We start from the raw sequence: 18,082 nt of genomic DNA, 5'->3' as shown, positions 1-18,082 counted from the left end.
AGATAACCCCTGAAACAAATGACTTCAGCATCCAAATTCCTTTGAAAAGGGAAAAGATGTTAAGCATGTAGAAGATTCAGAAAAAGAAAGCAGCTTACTAACTAACAAGCTGCTTGTGAAGCATGGTAGCTCCAAAGAATAGGGTTTTTTTCTTTTTAAGTTCTATAATGTAGAAAAAAAAAATAAAGAAAAAGCTACAAATGGATTGCACAGGTGTTCCACAATCTACCTGCCTCTAACCTCAGTTCTCATTAAAGACAGAAAGGGGCAAGGTGAAGAGATTTACAAAAATGGGCCTCCTATGAAGCATCTGCACCTAATCACACATTTCTTTACACCACTTAAAACTGAGCCAACAGGCTACGAGTGCTTTTATTATCAAACTCCAAACAAAACACATCCCTGCAGTAATTAAGAGACAAACTTCAAGGCTGGGTCAATCTGTCAAGATGACTGTCAAGAGTCAGAGGAGATAGGGAGGTTCAAGCTCTGGTGAGAATACAGCAGAATCCCTCAGATCTACACACTTCCCATCCTCACGGGCACTTTTAGCGCAAGCATTACTTGGAGGGGGGAAGATGCAAGGTCACTACTTTGCCAAAAGAACAGGCAAAGCGTGCATATGTATTACCATTTCAATCAAAGACAAATCTAACCCCTTACTGCGACGAAAAGCCTGCAGAATTGATGAACTGACACAGTCTGACATACTTCAGAACACGCCATTCACCTCGGAGAGAAGTTCTCCCATTCACATGCTGGGGAACCTGGCAAACCAGCAAGTGTTTAGTGTAGTCATGTGTAAAATTAGATCTCTGTTGTGCAAGCTAACGTTCTACTAATATTTTCATTGACAAGAGACCAAGTGCTTAATTAACATTTATACCGATTCTCGAGCTATTTACAAACACAAAGGAGGTGGCAATTTGATATCTTGGTTCCTTAAACACAGCCCTAAATATAGATCTAGCTTTTGCTCCCCTCCATCACATACATTTAAACATTTAAATGCGCAACTGTTTTTCTGTTACAAGTAAAGTCTTAATAAAATAATCCAGCACATGTCTGTCAGAACAAGGAGAACAAGTGTGATGATTTGTTCCAATTTGCACAGTTTTGCCACTGGAAGGAAGCAGATGCAATAGAGATAAGGTACTGCAGCACACTGTAGGATGAGCTGTACTCTTACCTTAGTTTTGCATCTAAAAGTACAGTAATACCAGGGTTAATGATGTTTTTTAATGATTTCTCCAAGCCCTTATTATAAGTCCCAGTTAAAATCATATATTGGGTTGCTTTTTAATAAATCCTAAGAGAAACAATTTACATTTTGAGGCACATCAGCTAACAAATTTTAAGAACTACTAACAATACTGCAACCTAAATAGACTCTCAACTTTCCTCTTTTCAAAAGTAGTTTAAGACTGCCGGAGTTGCAGTCCAAGTCACCATATTTTGCACAAAGCAAGGATAACCCTTCTTAGAGGCAAGATTATTATTCATAGCAATAAAGAAAATTATTCACCAGATGATGATGGGTCTCATTACTTTGTTTAAATAGTTGCAGCTTTCGAATGAGCCACCAGCAGGAAAAGTTAAGCTATTTTATTGCACAGTCTTCCTAAAAAGCAGACTATTTCTATGGCTACCAGTTTATCCCACTATTCTCTGTGAGGCCATTCAATAATGACTGGTGAAATCAACACCGCACACTCACGGTTTGCTATTCAACCACATTATCCACCAAATATCAAAGCGCTCCTTGCAGATTGGTCTGCCAGCATTAAAGCAAGACCATACACCTCTGTACCTGCAGTTAAAACATCTAACCCAATATTAAAACAGACTGATAACGATATAAAAAGTCAAACTATTAAGGAAAACTATTAATACTTGAATACCGTTTACTATCTCTCTTGAAATTCTCAAGCAGCAGCAGTAATATGGTGAAGCATAACTGCTGTCTGAGCATTAATGAAACCTAAAAACCCTCTAAGAAATATTTGATAGCTTCCCAGCTGTCAATGACTGTTCGGCATCCATTCAGCATCCCCTTCTGCAAGGGAAAGTTATTATACCTTGCTTCCTTAAGAATGAACAAGCTCTTTGTTCTGATTATTAACAGGAAAAATAAAACTGTTATACAACTACTGAACAACATTTAAACTTGAGCCACAGTTCTCTTTGAGGTGCCTAGTGTAATGGAAATTAAGTTTTGCTGATATCCTCCAAAAGTAATTTTTCAAACAAGAAACTATAGGCCAAGTTTAAAAGAAAATTTATGAAGCCACTGACCATCAAAACTGTATTGATGCTAATCAACATAAATCCCAAATTATTGATTTCCTTCCTTGATTGCAAAATGAACCTGGAGAGAAGTTCTAAAGAGACATCTGACAGTTTCGAATTAAAACTTGGTTCGGATTCTAATAAGTTCATAAAAAAAAAAACTTCAAAATTTTGTAGCAGTGCGCTTAGATTTTGTTATATATCACTGTTAATGCAACTCCAAATGTCAAGGAGTGCTAGTATCCAAAGCAAAACTGACACGTACATAACAAACCCAAACCTCTTTTGCTATCCAAGTAAAACTACAGACAGTTGGCAAACAGAAGTTTAGAAAAAAAGAATTACTTCAGTTTTCGCTCAACCTGTTTAACAAATATACAGATTATATCCTTAAAAAAAAAAAATCAGGGGACTAATTTAAATAATTTCATACAGAGAAATCAAGTCATTACAATAGTTTTTCCAAAAGCACAAAATACACTAGATGATGAGAGCTAACAGCACCCCAAAGCAAGCTCAAAGAGTAGGTTTTACCAAGCATAAAAAAGAAAAATAAATACACCACTATCACACAAATCACAAGGCTTCAAGAATCACCTAAATCTTAGTTTTTCACCTCCACACATTCTTTTCTAAGAGACAAGGAAATGCAAGGGAATACACTTTCTAATTGTAACAAATACATGCAACACCTCAAGCAGGTTAGAGATTGTGCTTTCAGAAGCTAGAAATTTGGGGCCTGTTCTAAAGCAATGAGCAGAACCTGGTTCCCCTCCCTCGCCCTTCATAATAAGGCAAAAAATACAGAGAAGTTTTTTTAAAAAATAAGAAGCATTACAGCAATCCGTAACACAAACTCCATAATGCAAGTCAATTGAAAGCTTTTTAGAAAGAGCTGCGCAGCATGGTTCTATTGATAACTTTAATTGCATGACTGGGAGATTATCAAAAGATTGGAAGATTTTTAAACAAATGCACAAGTTTCACATACTTAAAACACAGGTCACTATCTTGCCTTTTAACTTTAATTTATTCTGCAATTCACCCGGAAAAATTTCTCTTACATACTCATTTACATTCAGAGACGCACACTCAGCATTAGTTTTCTTTACAGACGTTATTTTAAAAGGAGTATTTTCATTAAAAACTCAAATCCTTTAAGAGTACATTTGTGGCTTTTATTCATAAGTTTTGTGACAGTTTAACAAAACACTGCCTTTTCTAACGAGCCCTTTACATAACATAAGAGGTAGAGGAGTCCTGCAGAGTTGAAAATACACACATATATTCAAGAAAGTTAATGCTGTTTTTAGAAGTCAACAGATCTCAGACAGTCCCTTTTGCATTAATTAGACACTAAACAACGTAACAAGACAGTAAGTTTAATTAATCTTATGTCATTGTATTTTAGCAGCAGCTTAGTGTGAACTCTGAGATAGGATGTTTGCACTTTGCAGAAAGCAACTTCCTTTATAAGAGGAAGGGCCTACATCCCGATTTATCAAGAGCTCCACGCACAGGATAGGTTTGATAGGGGAAGGGGGTATTTGCGCACGTATTTAGGGGAAAGCAAGGGCTGCTGGACCAAAAGCAGCCCAGAGCTGGGATTCTCCAGCAGCAGGAAGTTTCTATGGGGCCTGACGAGCATGCGCCGTGAGCTCCGCGGTCTCCCTATGTGGCAAGAGTGCAGAGGCAACAACCAAACCAATAATAGAGACAGAGACCAAGAGCAACAAGCACCTTCCCCTCTGTATCCCTACAGCCGCCTCCACACAGCCCTCCCCCAGGCCGCTCTCTTGCCCAGGCCCTCCCACATCCATGGCACAGAGCAGAAATGAGAGAGTCTGGCAACCAAATCGTCGCTGCTCCTGAAGCGAGAGGAGAGGAGAAGCAGCTCGAAAGAAAACAGTGGAGTGGACATAACCCATCCCTCGGCCTCACAGGGCCCTCTCGCAGCTCAGGTGGTGGTGGGGAAGGAGCAGGCAATGAGCTTATCTCCCCCCCCACCCCAACTACCAGAGGGGGTGGAGAGGAGAGGGATGGAGGCTACACACAATGGATGTCTGTGTTTGTGGGGAGGAGATTTCCTACAATAGCAGCAGTGGGGAGGGCGCAGGCTTTCCCTTTCTCTGCTCCCCAAACCTCACCCCACATACACAGAGAGGGGGGGAAATGAAAGAGGATCAGGACAGTGCCCCCCCCCTCCTGGTTTGAGGAGGGGAGCAGAGAGGGACACACACACATGTGGGGGGTGGAGGAGGGGGGACAGCAGAGCACCCCCCCAAGCCGGGGGAGGGGTGGCAGTGGAGAAGACTCGCTGCCAGGGTGAGCCCGAACAAAAAACAGCCCTTTAAGCTCATCTTTCTGCAGAAACCCCACCCGTGCACGGGGTGCGACCCCGGGGGGGTCACAGCGACGCTGGGGGGGGACATGTGAGAGGAGGGGGTGACCCCCCCTTACCCGGGGGGGGAAGGCACCTCCCCGGCCCTTCCCCCCCAACAAGAGCTGCTCCCCCCAAAAACAAGGGTGGGTTTGGGGGGCCGGGGGGGAGGGAGGACACGGCGGGGGGCTCCCCTCCCCCGCCGGAGCTGCACTCCGGGAATCCCAGGCCCCTCCTCTCCCTCGGCGCGCTCCACCCCCCGGGGGCTGGGAGGAGGCGGGGGGGGGAAGAGCCCCGGCCCCCCCCCGCTCCCCCCGCGGCCCCCCCCGCCGCCGGGAGGGGGGGGGAGGGAGATGGCGGGGGGGAGAAAGGTATCCGGGCCGCTCACCCTGGTCTCCGGGCTCCTGCGGCGGCTGCAGGACGCGCTCCAGCTCGGGGAAGGGCAGCTCGGGTAGGTCCAGCAAGGCCCCGTAGCGCTCGAGGAAGGAGCAGACGACGGCGAAGTTGGGCCACGAGCCCGGGCAACACGGGCCGGAGGGAGGAGGGGGAGGCGGAGATGGAGCCGGAGGAGCCGCCGCCGCCATCTTGGACCTGAGGATGGAGAAGGAGCTGGGGAGGGGGGAGGAGAGGGAGAGAGGGAGGGGGGCGCTGGCGAGCCGCGCTCGGAGACCCGGGGCCGCGGCACCACTATCCCACAATGCACCGGCGAGAGGGCGGGGGGAGGGAGGCGGCAGCTAGAGCGGCGCGAGCCGACTCCGCCGCGTCTCCTGTGACACGGGAATGAAAACAAGGCGGGGAGCGGGGGGGCCGGCGGAGGGGCGGGGCGCTCCGTGACGGGGGCGGGCCGAACGCCGGCGCGGCCAATCAGAGCGGCGGCGAGGGGTGCCGACCGCCGGCTCTGTGTGACTTCCCCGCGGCGGGGGCGGGGCCGGGGGCGGGGCCGACAGGTAGCGCTGGCCAATTAGGGCGCAGCGGGCCCGCGCTCCCCTCTCGCGGGGAGCGGCAGAGGTTGCGCCCGGCGGGGCAGGGGTCGCGCGGGCTGGCGGTGAGTGGGGGCGCGCGGGGGCAGGCGCGTAACGGTCGTAACGGATCACCTCAGGGAGAGGGCGAGGAGGCGCCCGCCGCGGACAGGCCGCGGGCCGAAAAGGGGAGTGAGGCTCTTCTCCCGGCCCGTGCGACGGGCCCCGAGCGGGACGGTGCCACTCCGGGAAGCGGAGGGGAGGCGGCCTCGGCGAGGCGAGCGCTGGGCCTGCCGCGGCGCTGCCGCCTGGGGCGCTCCGTTGCGCTACCTGCCTCGCTGGAGAGCAAGCGGCGGGGACGAGGCCGTCGCTCAACTGCGTATTTCAGTCGGATTTCAAGAACTCGCTTGTGCCGTCCTCCTCGTAAATTCAGGCTCCTACCTTCCCCTGCCTCGCTCCTCTGTGTTCACTGCTGTTCCCCCTCCTCCCTGCCCTGCTTCACGCGGATCTTTGTCCTTTACTCCCGTCCTCCTTCCCTCCGTCTCGTTTTCTCACTGCTTTTCTGCACCTTCCTCCCTTAGGAGAGGAACACCCTCTGTCACCTCACCCAGTAACTTGCCTTCCCTAAGCTACGCAGCAAAATTGGGTTAGTGAGTTTCTGAAAAATATCTTTCTGGTTTTTACAACTTAGATTCATCCCCTCCCTACCCCATTCATTTGAACCTACTCCGTCCTCATTATGTTTTTACTGCCAGTTTTAAAATCACTTGAATTTGTTTTTCTAACTTATGTATCTTTCTAAAATTACATTGAATGCCAGGAAGTTGCATGCTATCACTTATTCACCCTGCTCACAGTCAGTTTTGGAGAATGATATCCTTTCGATATGTTATAGGAATTGCGCTGCCAGAACTTTGTATGCTGATTTATTCTTTGGATAGTGTTGATTTTATGAAACATTCTTTCTTTCTATGCTATCTTAATACCATTTTCTGTGATGTGTTACTCCCATTCCTCTTTTGTTATTCAAGTTGCTGCTGATGGACACTACTCTGAAGCAAGGTTAACTTCATGGAAGTTAGACACGCTGGAAAGCTTAAAATCCACCCTGTTGCCTACCTATGCTTAAATGTCAAGTTTCATTGGCTTAATTTTCAGCCTTCTGCTATCTTTTGTTCTGCCATCTTTAGCCACTACTTCATTTCTTTCTTTCAGTATAGTGTCTTCCTATAAATTTTGTGTTGCTTCCTTGTAGGCTGTCCAGTTTCTTGTATTCCCATTGTTTTTAAGCTATCATAGCTTTGCTTATAGATTCCTCAGCCATTTCTCCTCATCATCACTTTGTGTTTGAACTACTGCAGTTCACAGAAATTGCCAGTTTAGATCATGTTTGTGAGTCTTATAGTTCACTGTCTCTTTTGATCTTGACTGATACTGTACCTTTCAGCAAATGCAACAGTGAAGAATTAAAGAATAACTCATTTGTTGGAGAAATATTTTTCTAATCCTTGCTGGTTAGTGATTGGACCATGCCCTGCATCAGGAATGTCCAAAGTCTCCTTTAAAAAGTTAATTCTTATTCACTTCCATTTAAGATATCCTCATTAATTCCAATAACCAGTTGACCTTACTGATATTCTCTGGCAGTATTATAGGATTATTATTATTATTTTTTTTTTTAGATTATAAACATTTATTGGCTTTGAATTTTGTCTCTTAGTTTCAGCTAATTCCTTATTTTGATGTGGTTGGAAAAAGATATTATGGAGTCCCTAGCTTACATTTGCTGTCCTTTTTGTAATTTGTTCTTCTCTTTTGATTGCATAGTCCCAAACTTTTAATACTGTTTTGACTAGGAAATCCTAATAATAGTAATAATTCATAATAATAATAATTCCTAATTATTTTATTGTTCATTCCCTTCTATCTAACCTCCAGTTCTTCTAACTCCAGAATTCTGCTGTCTCCTCACAAGACTAGAGCAGGCAAAAATTATTTTCTTTCTTTGGAGCCAACTTCTGGGCAGTTGGTTCTGCCTTTGCTCTTTGGTTGACAGGTAATCTCCATTCTGTTGGGACTAGTGCTAGTTCTTCTACTGCAATCTCACTTCAGCAGACCTCTTCAGGGAAAAAAAGCACTTAGGAACATTCGTATGAACCCAGTGCATTGTGGATCTGTAGTGAAGGAATCCAGAACATACGAATCTGGACAAATTGCACTCACTCGCGGCTGCTTGGCAGGGCATGCACATCACGGACTTCAGAAAGGGGCAAGCAAGAAAGTTGCCCCTTTATTCTGTGGAAGTAGAAGTTCTGGCAGTCTCATTCCTTTGCTGCATCCAAAGGAATTCTGTTTTTACTTCATGCAACATTTGAAGCAGGATACTGACATTCATTCCTTGCAATCAGAGAAGAACATATCCTATCTGGCCATACGTCAGGCCAGAACGTTCCTGTAAGGCAGGAAGGGAGGTTACAGTTCTTCTAGGAGGATTGGAAGCCTGTTTATCCAAAGGTTGCTCTTTTGAGAGGGCTCTTTCTTTAATCAGTAACACCAGGGTCCCTGAGATTGATTTTCCTGGTGAATTTGAACAATTCAAAACAAAAACAAAAAAAGAGAGAGAATCTAGATATTTGGAAGGATCTACCACTAAGGTTTGTTGGAACAGCAATGAACCAGCCTTTTTTTTTTCTGTGTTGATTTCAGACCATCCTTTTTTTTTCTCTGCCCTTCTCCTGAACTGGAAGGGCAGAGAGGCCATTACCCTGGAAAACTGTCAATTGACTGTCATGCTAGTCTAAATCATTTCTAAAGTATCAGTGTGTGACTAATATGTTGCAGTCTAGTGCCAGCATCATACCAGAGATCAGATTGCAATGATTTGAAGTACTGTAAAGAGCACAGGTATTTTCATGGTACTGTCAAGTAGGCATTGTCTCTTTCCACTGATGCACAGCTATGATTGTGATAGCAGATCTAAAAATGACTGTGCCTAATACCAAAAAGCAGGGTTAGTCTATATGCAGCACTAATAAGGCCTCAGCTGGAGCACTTTCTCTAGTTTTAGGCAAAAGACATCAAAGAAAGATGCAGCCAGTTGTTGGCTTTCAGGGAGAAACAGAGGAAATAAGCAGAGATTCAGAAAACATGACTGATAGAAAGGCTGAAGAGAACTGAAGTTTATCTAATCTAAAAGAAAGAAAAAAAGACTAAGAATGGATATGATAAGTGTTCAGGTAAATGAAAGATGGTGGAAACAATGAAGATTAAGCTGTTGTCATTGTCTGCAATAGAAAGAATTAAAAATAATGTTTTTAAAGTGAAACAATGAAGATTAAGCGTAGACTTTAGAAAAGACATTATTTGGGTGCATATCTGTTCCAAGAAATTACCTAGGGAGACTTGATGTCTACAGGGAATGACTAGTTATAGTTGATTCTGCCTCGGGAAAGAAGGCCTGACCCTCTTAGGTCTCTAGTCTTGTCTGCTATGGCAGTATGGCAATGCTGTTGTTTTGTTGATGCCTTTTCTGTTCAATGTTGCCTTTATCGAGAAACGCTTACAAATGAAAAATCCATTAGAGTCCTTTTTCGGCACGTAGCTATCTTCTTGTTTTCACCTCAGTCTTTCTTGAGCTTTGAATTAAAGCTAGCAAAGCAATAATGTGTTTGGGATTTTTTTTAACCTCATTCACCATCTCAAATTAATGAACGTGTATCTACATACTGAAATGGTTTAGATAGCCATATAACCAGTGTATGTCTCAGATATTTTAGGAATATGTTCTCATCATTATGGTTCATCACATTTATGGAAAAGATTAAAAGCCAGATATGGAAAGATATTTGGGGACCTGATTCCTGCTGACTGCTTTAAAAATTGGGCACCTGATGTTTCTACAGATATAGCAAGTAAAGTGATTAGTCCAAGATCCTACACAAAATCTTGAGGAGGACTGTTAATTAAACAAATCTGCTGATCCTCAATTCAATTCTGTTGTCACAAAATCATGTAGATAATGTCTGTAATAGCTTTTCCTTCCAAGCTCCTTGGGACGATAACTTTTTTTTTTTAATTATGTGCTACGTATGTTAGCCTGATGTTATATATTAAATATCCTTTTCCAGACCTTGATTCAACTCTGTGATGTCTTCCCCTGAAATTGCTTCCCTTTCATGGGGTCAGATGAAAGTGAAAGGCTGTTCTACAACATATAAGGACTGCAAAGTATGGCCGGGAGGAAGCCGAACCTGGGATTGGCGAGAAACCGGGACTAATGTAAGTTTGCAGTTTACTTTTCACCTTCCATTTTAAATGGGACTGTGAGAATGGTCCATAGAACGGTTATTACGGTTCCAACCAGATATTCAGCAGGCTGCCTGTTGCTTCTTTCCAACCATTAGACTTTTCCTGGGAAGAAATGGAGAATATCTGTCTAAGAAGTAAATGTGCAAAGAGATCAGAGGGCTGCAGACACACTACTTCGTATGGGTGACAGGGAGTAGCAGCTATTGCCACCGGTCCTCACAGACAGCTGCACAGGTTGGACCACTATCATATGTACCTTAGAGCCCTCAAACAGCATTCCCTGTTTGATTAAGAAAGCAATTGTAATAAGATGCTGGTAGCAACCTTTTTCAGACTGAAGATGTGCCTACAGGAAGAAAAGTTGTCTTGAGGGGGATAGGAATGAATTGATGGGAAGTCAGAAGAATTCCACAGTGACTGAGCATGCATACGGGTTAGGTTCCATCACTGTCCTTGAGGGGTGAAGTCCCTCATACTTACTACAGACAAAGAACATGGAGGCAGTGTCATAGACATTGGTTTCTTCATGGAAAGCTCACAGTCTGGCTAAGCACACAGTGTCTTGTCTATATAGCCATACTCTAAGTGCTTGTCCCCACGGTTTTTGTATTCGGTAAACTTTATGTGTACATGCTGTCATAACTGTGTAAAACTACTTATTGATGTTCCAGATTTAGAAGCATCTCTGTTGGTACTAGGAAATGCATGTTGATAATTCTTCACATAATCAGGCTTGCAGTTGGATAGCTGTATTGATTAAAAAATATGTACAGTTTATAAGCAAAGGTTGAAGTGAAAAAGGCCTACATACTCATCAGGTCTTAGAATTTGCAGCTGTATCCACACAGGCCCTTCCAGAGCTCTGTTGAATTCATTTTGACACAACTGAAGGGCAGAACCTTGGGTTTTAGAACTTCATATATAATTTTCTGGTGAAATTTTTAAGCTGTCAGAGTGCAATTTATATGTGTCTATAGTGCAGAGAGAAAGATAGTGCTTTCATGCAAAGATATCTATACTTCGCAAAGAGAAAGATAGTTGTATATGTAACCTTTTTAACAGTATCTTGTTATATGTAAGAATAGCCTAATTATGAAAAGTGGAACTCTTTGGCAGTCTGAAGGAGGGGGTGCTTTTTTCATTTATTTGACAAGAGAAGCTCAAATTTTAACAATATTGTTCTCTGGGTTTATATGCCCATACGCCTAGAGAAGCAGAACAGATATAATAGTGGAAGAAAGGCAGGTTTTCTGGCGTCCTTTTTACATCATCAAGAAGCAAACACCATCTATTTAGGTTTTCCATTATATAGGCCACTTTTAAAGCTCCTGCTTTAGGTCAGTTTTATCCCTCTTACACCCAATTGTTAAGTTGATGTTTTGACCTTAATTAATCCAAGGAATGTAGTATTTTCTGAAAGAGCAAGAAGGATAAGGAATCCAGATTTATGAGCATCTCCATAAAAATAACTTTCTTTAGAAGTCCATAATTACCTACCTAAAGCAAAAAACTTAGTCTCAGTCCACTTAAAGAATGTACAAATCCTGTAAGAGAGACGGAGGGGGGGAAAGATAGTTTATAGACTTTAACACAAAAAAGAAAAAAAACGGTTGCAAACTGAAGAGGGGCCAAACTTTAGCCAAAAGTTGTACAATATCTTACTTCTAGCCATATTGAGATACACAAAAAGTGAAGTGGGGGGAGGGGAGAGTTAGTTTAACATAATAATATTTTATGTAAACATTAGTGTATTTATGGGTTCAATTGATTAACTATCATTCTTCATCTGCATATAACCATATATACCTTTTGAAATTACCAATATTGTGTGTGTGTTGTGGGTGTGTGCGCACACACCCGCACAGGAAAGAGGGTTGTTTTACATTTTGGTTTAGCTAATTTATTCTGTTAAGCTATATACTGTTTCAAAACATAAAGCTGAATCTTTCCTGGTTTATGCTGTCAGTACCAAGACTAATATTTTCTCCTCCTGACACTTAGCATTCTCCAGGAGTGCAGCCAGCTGACCTTGAAGAAGTTGTCAAGAAGGGCGTTAAAACTGTAGTGATTGGTCGTGGCATGAGTGAGGCTTTGCAGGTAGTTTTTTGTTCTCTGATAAACATAAACTGGAACTGTTGTCTTTTTGTTGTCTGGTATATGGAGGGGGGTGGGAAGAGATCAACTGGGATGCTCTTCTAAGACAGAAAAAAATTCAGAATGCTGAAATAGCATATCCGAGCTCCTGCCAGCAGTGACTGCCTTTGTGAAAGTAACCTCATTTGAGCTCCTCATGTGTTAGTATCAATGGTGAACAATAAACAGGTTTATATTCTGCTACAGGAGCAAAATTTAAAGGAGGAGAAATTTTTACAATGCCATTAACACTCCTTCCCCCAAATAGATTATTAACTAGCTCTCTAGCCTCTTGTAAATACTTTTGTTAATGAGGCATTTTTGTTACTAATGTTGGCAGTGTCATTTCAGCAGATAAACTAGCTGCAGAAAGCTCAGAAGTGGTGATCTTCCCTTCATAGGAAGCAATTCTGTACCTTTTGGTGATCTGAATAACACCTTATTTATATTCAATATTTGTTGGTCAAATTCTATTTCTTGCCTTAGAAATGGCCATATATAAAACTACTAAGGAGAAATGAGAGGTGTGTATATACAATTGCTTCATTGAACCAAAAGATTGGTCTCAATCTTAAAAATTTCTTAGCATATTACCAGTTTGGTTACTATCAATATCTTTAGGGCCTCTGCTAATATATGTTTTTAGTAACTATTTTTCTTCAAGCTGTATGGTATATGGGGAAAAGATTCTAATACTTGCTCTTCCCTTTTCCTTTCTTCTTCTCAGGTACCACCATCTACTGTGGAGTATCTTAAGAAAAATGGTATTGATGTGTTGGTCTTACAAACAGAGAAGGCTGTAGAGGAGTACAATGCACTGGCTGCTCGAGGTGTCAAAGTGGGAGGAGTCTTCCATTCCACATGTTGAAACATTAGTTAATACAGCCTTCCCTGACCTCAGCCAAAACAAGGATATACCTTCTGCCTGGATCAGATTACAGTAAACAGAGTGGACTTGTGTGCAAAGTGCCAAGGCATTAATGTAGGCTGAAAATCTCAAATGCAAGGATAATTTAGCACTTCAGGATTGAAACAAATTGAGTGCTCACAAACGGAGTTTATTAATGACAGAAAATCGTTTAGTTGCAGAATATAGCCATATACTCCTGAATTTGACCTGATCCTCCTCTGAAGATTGCTCATATTCTGGTTACATAATTTTTCACCTGTTTGCTAAATTAAAGTTTAGATTGTGAATATTTCCCCTGGGAAATAAACCACAACTACCTTGTTAAGTATTGGAACATAGCTATTAGATATTTGGTGAGTACAATGAAATGGTACATATGAAGTGGTGATAAGCACTATTAAATAAAGCGTTATTCTGTCCTTAGTCATCACATAAATAAGCTTTAAAAAGCCCCAATTCTGCCTCCTATTGGCGACTTTGTTCAGGACATTAACTGTGCAGATCTGTTTCTTTGTGATGAATCAAGAATATTGCGTAACTTGGCACTTTTAAATTTTACATTGAACCTGAAAAAGGAAAAAAGCTTACATGCTATAAACATAAAATTTGGGCTGTAAGGAATTTTCCCATTAATCGTGAATATTGAGGTGTAGAATGCATTTCAATTCAAAAGTCTCTAGCTTTTTAAAATGAACAGACAGATCAATTAGTTTGCAATATAAAATGTCAGCCCGTAGGAAATTAGTCTGAATTAAATTGCTGCTATTATGATGCTGCTAGCAAGCTGGGAATGGCTGTTGGAATACTTAATCATCAGGTAATGATGATCAGTTAAACATTGTGCCGACAAGTATATTATTACAGTGAAGATTTTAGAAGTTTCTCATGTTCTTACTGTTGCTCCTCTTCTTACTGTTTCTCCTGCTTGGTGGGCTTCTATTAATACGACCAGTTGTAAGTTACTTATTATAGATTTCTTTTCACCAGGCTCACGAGATTTTGATCAAGTCTGTGCATATTAGCAAAAGTGCAGAGAGAACATTACTAAAAGCCCTGAGGCTCTTAGAGCTATCCAAAGTAGTAGTGGAGAGGCTTGCATTAGTGTGAGAACTGAATGACTTTCCCAAGAACCAAGAATAACCTTTTACAAAATGACGTGTTCTTTTTCTGTTTGGTTGTTCTATTAAGCTTTGAAAACCTTTTATTTCATAAAATACAATGTAGTGTAAAAGCAAAGGGAAAGTGAGTACTTAGCATTATGGAGTTTTTATCTTACAATCTCTTAATTACAGTAACATTTTGTAATAGTGTGGCTACATTTAAGGCAAAATCTTATCTAAAACAGCAAGAACTGCATTTGTGTTCACTGACACAGCTGTAAATGCTATGACATTGTTCTGAATAGTTTGCATTGTATGAAGTAGAAGGTGAACCACCGATCCCAAAGACCACAGTTTTCTCAAGAGAATGCCGGTAGAGCAAGTTCTTACCAATCTGCACAGAGTTTGAAGACTTTATTTTGCATTAAGGCATTATCTTGCAGTGGCGTAGGGTTTGACTCTTTCAGTCACCATCGTATAGTTGCATTATTTCTTGAACTTTTGAAGCTTAAGGAAGCTTTAAGTAGGAGGATGCTTGGTAAGGCTTCTGCTAAGAGAATAATTCCAGCTGCTTAAGCACCACACATGCATATTATGCTGCTCTGAGAAGTTAAACAAACACCTTATCTGTCATCTTCCCCCCCCCCCTTTTTTTTTTCTGTCGCCATGTTAATGTGGCACTGAAATCACTTTCTGGAGGAAGCCACATTCAGCAAAACTGCTAGGCATGCATCTTATATTTGAGAAAAATATCATGGTCTGTATTTGTATTTGAGAGAAATACAGTGTAGCTGGTTCCAAACAGCATGAAAGGAGCTAAGCCTTCTTAGCTCTGCCAGGTGACTTGTAGAGGTGCACCTTACGCTGTTTTATGCTGTAGCCTTTTAATTGTTCCTGTATCCCCCTAGTTGCCAAATAAAAGAATATTCCACTTCTAAAATGGGGAGGTGCAGAGTGCAAGGAAATGGATTTTTCTCTCTAAGGGTAAACTGCATCCTGCTACCATCAGTACAGAAGTTCAGTGTCAACAAGAAGATAATGTGCTGTAAGTCTTTTCCATCCCTATTTTCTATTATCGCGCTTGTCACAGTTTCCTGAGTCAGCTTTGTCAATTCCCACAAAAGAGCCTGCTCCGATCATTGAAAGCCAGATTTCCTTCTCAGTGGCTGAAGCTGCCTCGCTACATGGTTGAATCAGCTGGGACTGATTCATCAAAAGCGGTATCTTTATTAAATTGCTGTTTTCAGCTCAAGTCATAAATATTTTTTTTTTAAATTAAGGTCTCCAAGACCAAATCATGGGAATGCACTTTATAGGGCAGGCATACAGCACTTCTCTGCCTCCCACCATGAAAACCATCTCCCAGTAGGCCATGATCTCCCACCCTGACAAACTCATTAAAATAAAGCCACTTCTGGGCTCGGTGCCAAGAAGATTCCAGCCCAGCTGTTCCTGCCGCTGAGCAGTTCAGTCCCGGGCGCTTATCTTTGTGAAGCAGCATGCATGATCTGGCAGCAAGAAGAGGCAGGCCCTAGAAGCCTCAACTGAATGCAACATGACCAGCATTTTTAAGGAACATTACACATCATCTATGCAAAGCCTGGCATCTATATGCCTTCAAACTTTATTTTAAAGTCTCACCAATATTGCAGAATCAAACTGTAAAGTGCAGATCCAAAGGAAACCCACGTGTGTGAGAGCGCTCAAGATGAGGCTTATGGTCCTCACTGAAATGCACACAATGTTCATTTTTCTTCCAAATAACTTTCTGGTTTGCATCTCTTGCAGTGAGTGTACCTGCCTACTTAATTTTTCTATACCTCTAAAAATAAAATATGTTGAAGCCATGCCATACTTGAATTAATGTCTTCAAGTTTGTTCCAAATAAATTCATTCACTGTTTTAACTGTTCTTGACAGTTGCATTATTTAGTTTCAGAGTTCTAAGAACTGGCTCGGTTAATTTGAAGCAGTCTGATTATGAATTTGAAATTAAAAGCATATAGGGATAGGATTTTTCCCCCCTTACAGATGCCATGTGTAAAGCTGAAAAGTTAAACAAAACACTTTCAAACCATTAAGCTATATCCCTGTGAACTTTTATAACCGTTCAGTCTTTTTTCTCTCTGTGCCAGATTTTTTGGGGGAGGTAAAAGGCACAGGCATTAGAGATTGAACACTGTTATAGTTTTAAGCAGGTTAGTTGCCCTTGCTTCTAGATTGCTTAGCCTCACTGTAGCAACTACATTTCCACTCTTAGAAAAGATCTGGCAGAACCAAAGCTGCCAGTATTTGGAAGATGGTGATCTGAAGTCCTATGATCCTCCTTCAGTAGAGATGAAAAATTCTGAATTACATCTTTGTATAAACTCCAGAATTTCTGAGAGCAGAAAAACCTAAATGTCTCAAACCTAGATGGGGGCAGGGGGGGAAATAGCAACATATAGACTTAAGATAAAACCTTACATTACTTACCTTTTTACAAATTACCTTTCAGATTTCCTGTATGTTAAAATGTGATGTGAAAATAAATTCAAAGAAATCAGAGATCAAAAAAAAAAAACACCCAAACCCCTCAGAAGTATACCTGCACATATTCAATAAAAAGAGATGGTAGAAAACAAGAGAGTAATAGCAAACTAAAATCTGAGCTGAAGTGAGGAGAACAAGGCAGAAAGAGCTGCTGCAACATCACGTATAACGGATGTTTACAAGTCTGCTTATCTACATAGCAGGAAAAACAAGGGCAAATTTGAATCTTGGAAGGAGTACAACAGAAGAAACAGCATTCAGCACTGAATTTTAAAAGCATCATCAAGTGTTACAGAACACTTTCTTCAGTTTGGCCAAAATGACAATGAATTAGTCATCTGCTTTAATAAGCGAGACATAAGGAAAAAAGGAAAGCCTGTGACCTCTGAGAGTCAAATTAGGACCAGATTAAGAGGAGAAGTCAACTATCAAATACCCCTATTACAAGACTAGAAACATTCTTATTGGCTTTAAATTTTCAAGGGGTTTGAGGCACCTGAAATTACAGATTAAGAACTCTTCTATATCCCTTCGGTATTTGATTTTCAGTTGGTAACAATACAGGAGGGTGATCTTTGCCTTGTATGTAATATGAAAGGAGTTCAAACACAGAGATAGCAGAATAGCAGAAATATGTCCTAGTGCTCAGAAGAAAAAACAAAAGGCCAAGATTTTAATATTGTAAATGAAAAAGCATCCAGAATGGAGTAGCAGATTGGTCACCTGTGGCCTGGAACTGAGTAATAATTCATAATTCAAAAACTGCTAACCACAGGACAGCCAAACTACCTTGAAGAAAGGCAGAGTTTATGCCAGCCAGCTGGTTAACGCTCAGTGTTTATCTGCAGGAGAGGGAATAGCGTGAAAGCTTCATCGTGCTGCCCATCGATATTGCTCTGCGCTGACGCAGAAGGGCCGCATTCAGCACTGAACAGGTGTTCCCTCTCCAAGGATCAGGCTAAGCCCCTGCTCTCTGCTCTGCCTACCACAGCATCAGTTGCTGCTTCGAGCATACGGACACCATTTTAATTAGAGGTCTTCATCGGGATGACAAACTGCACAAATACTGGTGAAGTGTAAAACTGAGGGAGGGGAAGGGGGGAACAAAACAACCTGTAACCAGATAGCTCAACTCCTCAAGCATCTGCCCAGGACACAGCTTCATAATCAGAGATGTACATCCACCTGTGTCCCCTGGGAAGGCAAGTGAGGATGCCAGAGAGAAGTCAGATGGTAACAGCTCAGCTGTGCAGGAGGTTTTCAAACCAGTGCCCTAAAGCTGAAATACAAAATACAGTTTGTAAAAGTAGGGATGCTTAATTCATGAATACCTAAAACAACTGAATGGTTACAGAGTTAGCCTTTGGACCACCACACGTCAGTGTTAAAAAAGAAATTAAAAAAAAAAAATCTCTCGTTAGCACACACCCGCAGAGGTATACATGTTCACGCTTACAGTAACAAGAAACAGG

At 41.8% G+C, this 18,082-nt stretch overlaps 2 protein-coding genes across 6 annotated transcripts in view; one reads left to right on the top strand and one right to left on the bottom strand.

Annotated features, from left to right (window-relative positions):
- The window catches only part of RSF1 (remodeling and spacing factor 1), a 63,190-nt gene extending 57,802 nt beyond the window's left edge, over nucleotides 1-5,388 (bottom strand). The window contains exon 1 of the mRNA XM_026097955.2: nucleotides 5,058-5,388. Coding sequence (XP_025953740.2) covers nucleotides 5,058-5,253 — 196 coding nt within the window. The 5' untranslated portion in view covers nucleotides 5,254-5,388. The remainder of the gene's footprint in view (nucleotides 1-5,057) is intronic.
- A 210-nt stretch (nucleotides 5,389-5,598) lies between these two features.
- AAMDC (adipogenesis associated Mth938 domain containing) lies at nucleotides 5,599-15,990 on the top strand. Of its 5 annotated transcripts, none has more exons than XM_064505201.1 (5): nucleotides 5,619-5,714; nucleotides 6,210-6,274; nucleotides 9,756-9,906; nucleotides 11,938-12,033; nucleotides 12,797-15,990. In XM_064505201.1, exons 3-5 carry the CDS (start codon nucleotides 9,775-9,777, stop codon nucleotides 12,935-12,937), a joined length of 369 nt encoding a protein of 122 aa, XP_064361271.1. In that variant the 5' UTR covers nucleotides 5,619-5,714; nucleotides 6,210-6,274; nucleotides 9,756-9,774; the 3' UTR covers nucleotides 12,938-15,990. The 5 variants fall into 5 exon arrangements, with proteins under 5 accessions (XP_025953718.1, XP_064361271.1, XP_064361272.1 ...); XM_064505202.1 differs by lacking the exon at nucleotides 5,619-5,714 and adding an exon at nucleotides 5,747-6,052 and having other exon boundaries at nucleotides 6,258-6,274; XM_026097932.2 differs by lacking the exon at nucleotides 5,619-5,714 and adding an exon at nucleotides 5,749-6,051.
- Nucleotides 15,991-18,082: the final 2,092 nt, after the last annotated feature.

This window comes from Dromaius novaehollandiae, chromosome 1 (assembly GCF_036370855.1).
Source record: "Dromaius novaehollandiae isolate bDroNov1 chromosome 1, bDroNov1.hap1, whole genome shotgun sequence".
Classification (NCBI taxonomy): Eukaryota; Metazoa; Chordata; class Aves; order Casuariiformes; family Dromaiidae; genus Dromaius; species Dromaius novaehollandiae.
Note: the sequence above shows the minus strand (reverse complement) of the source record. Positions and strands in the feature narration are given on the sequence as shown.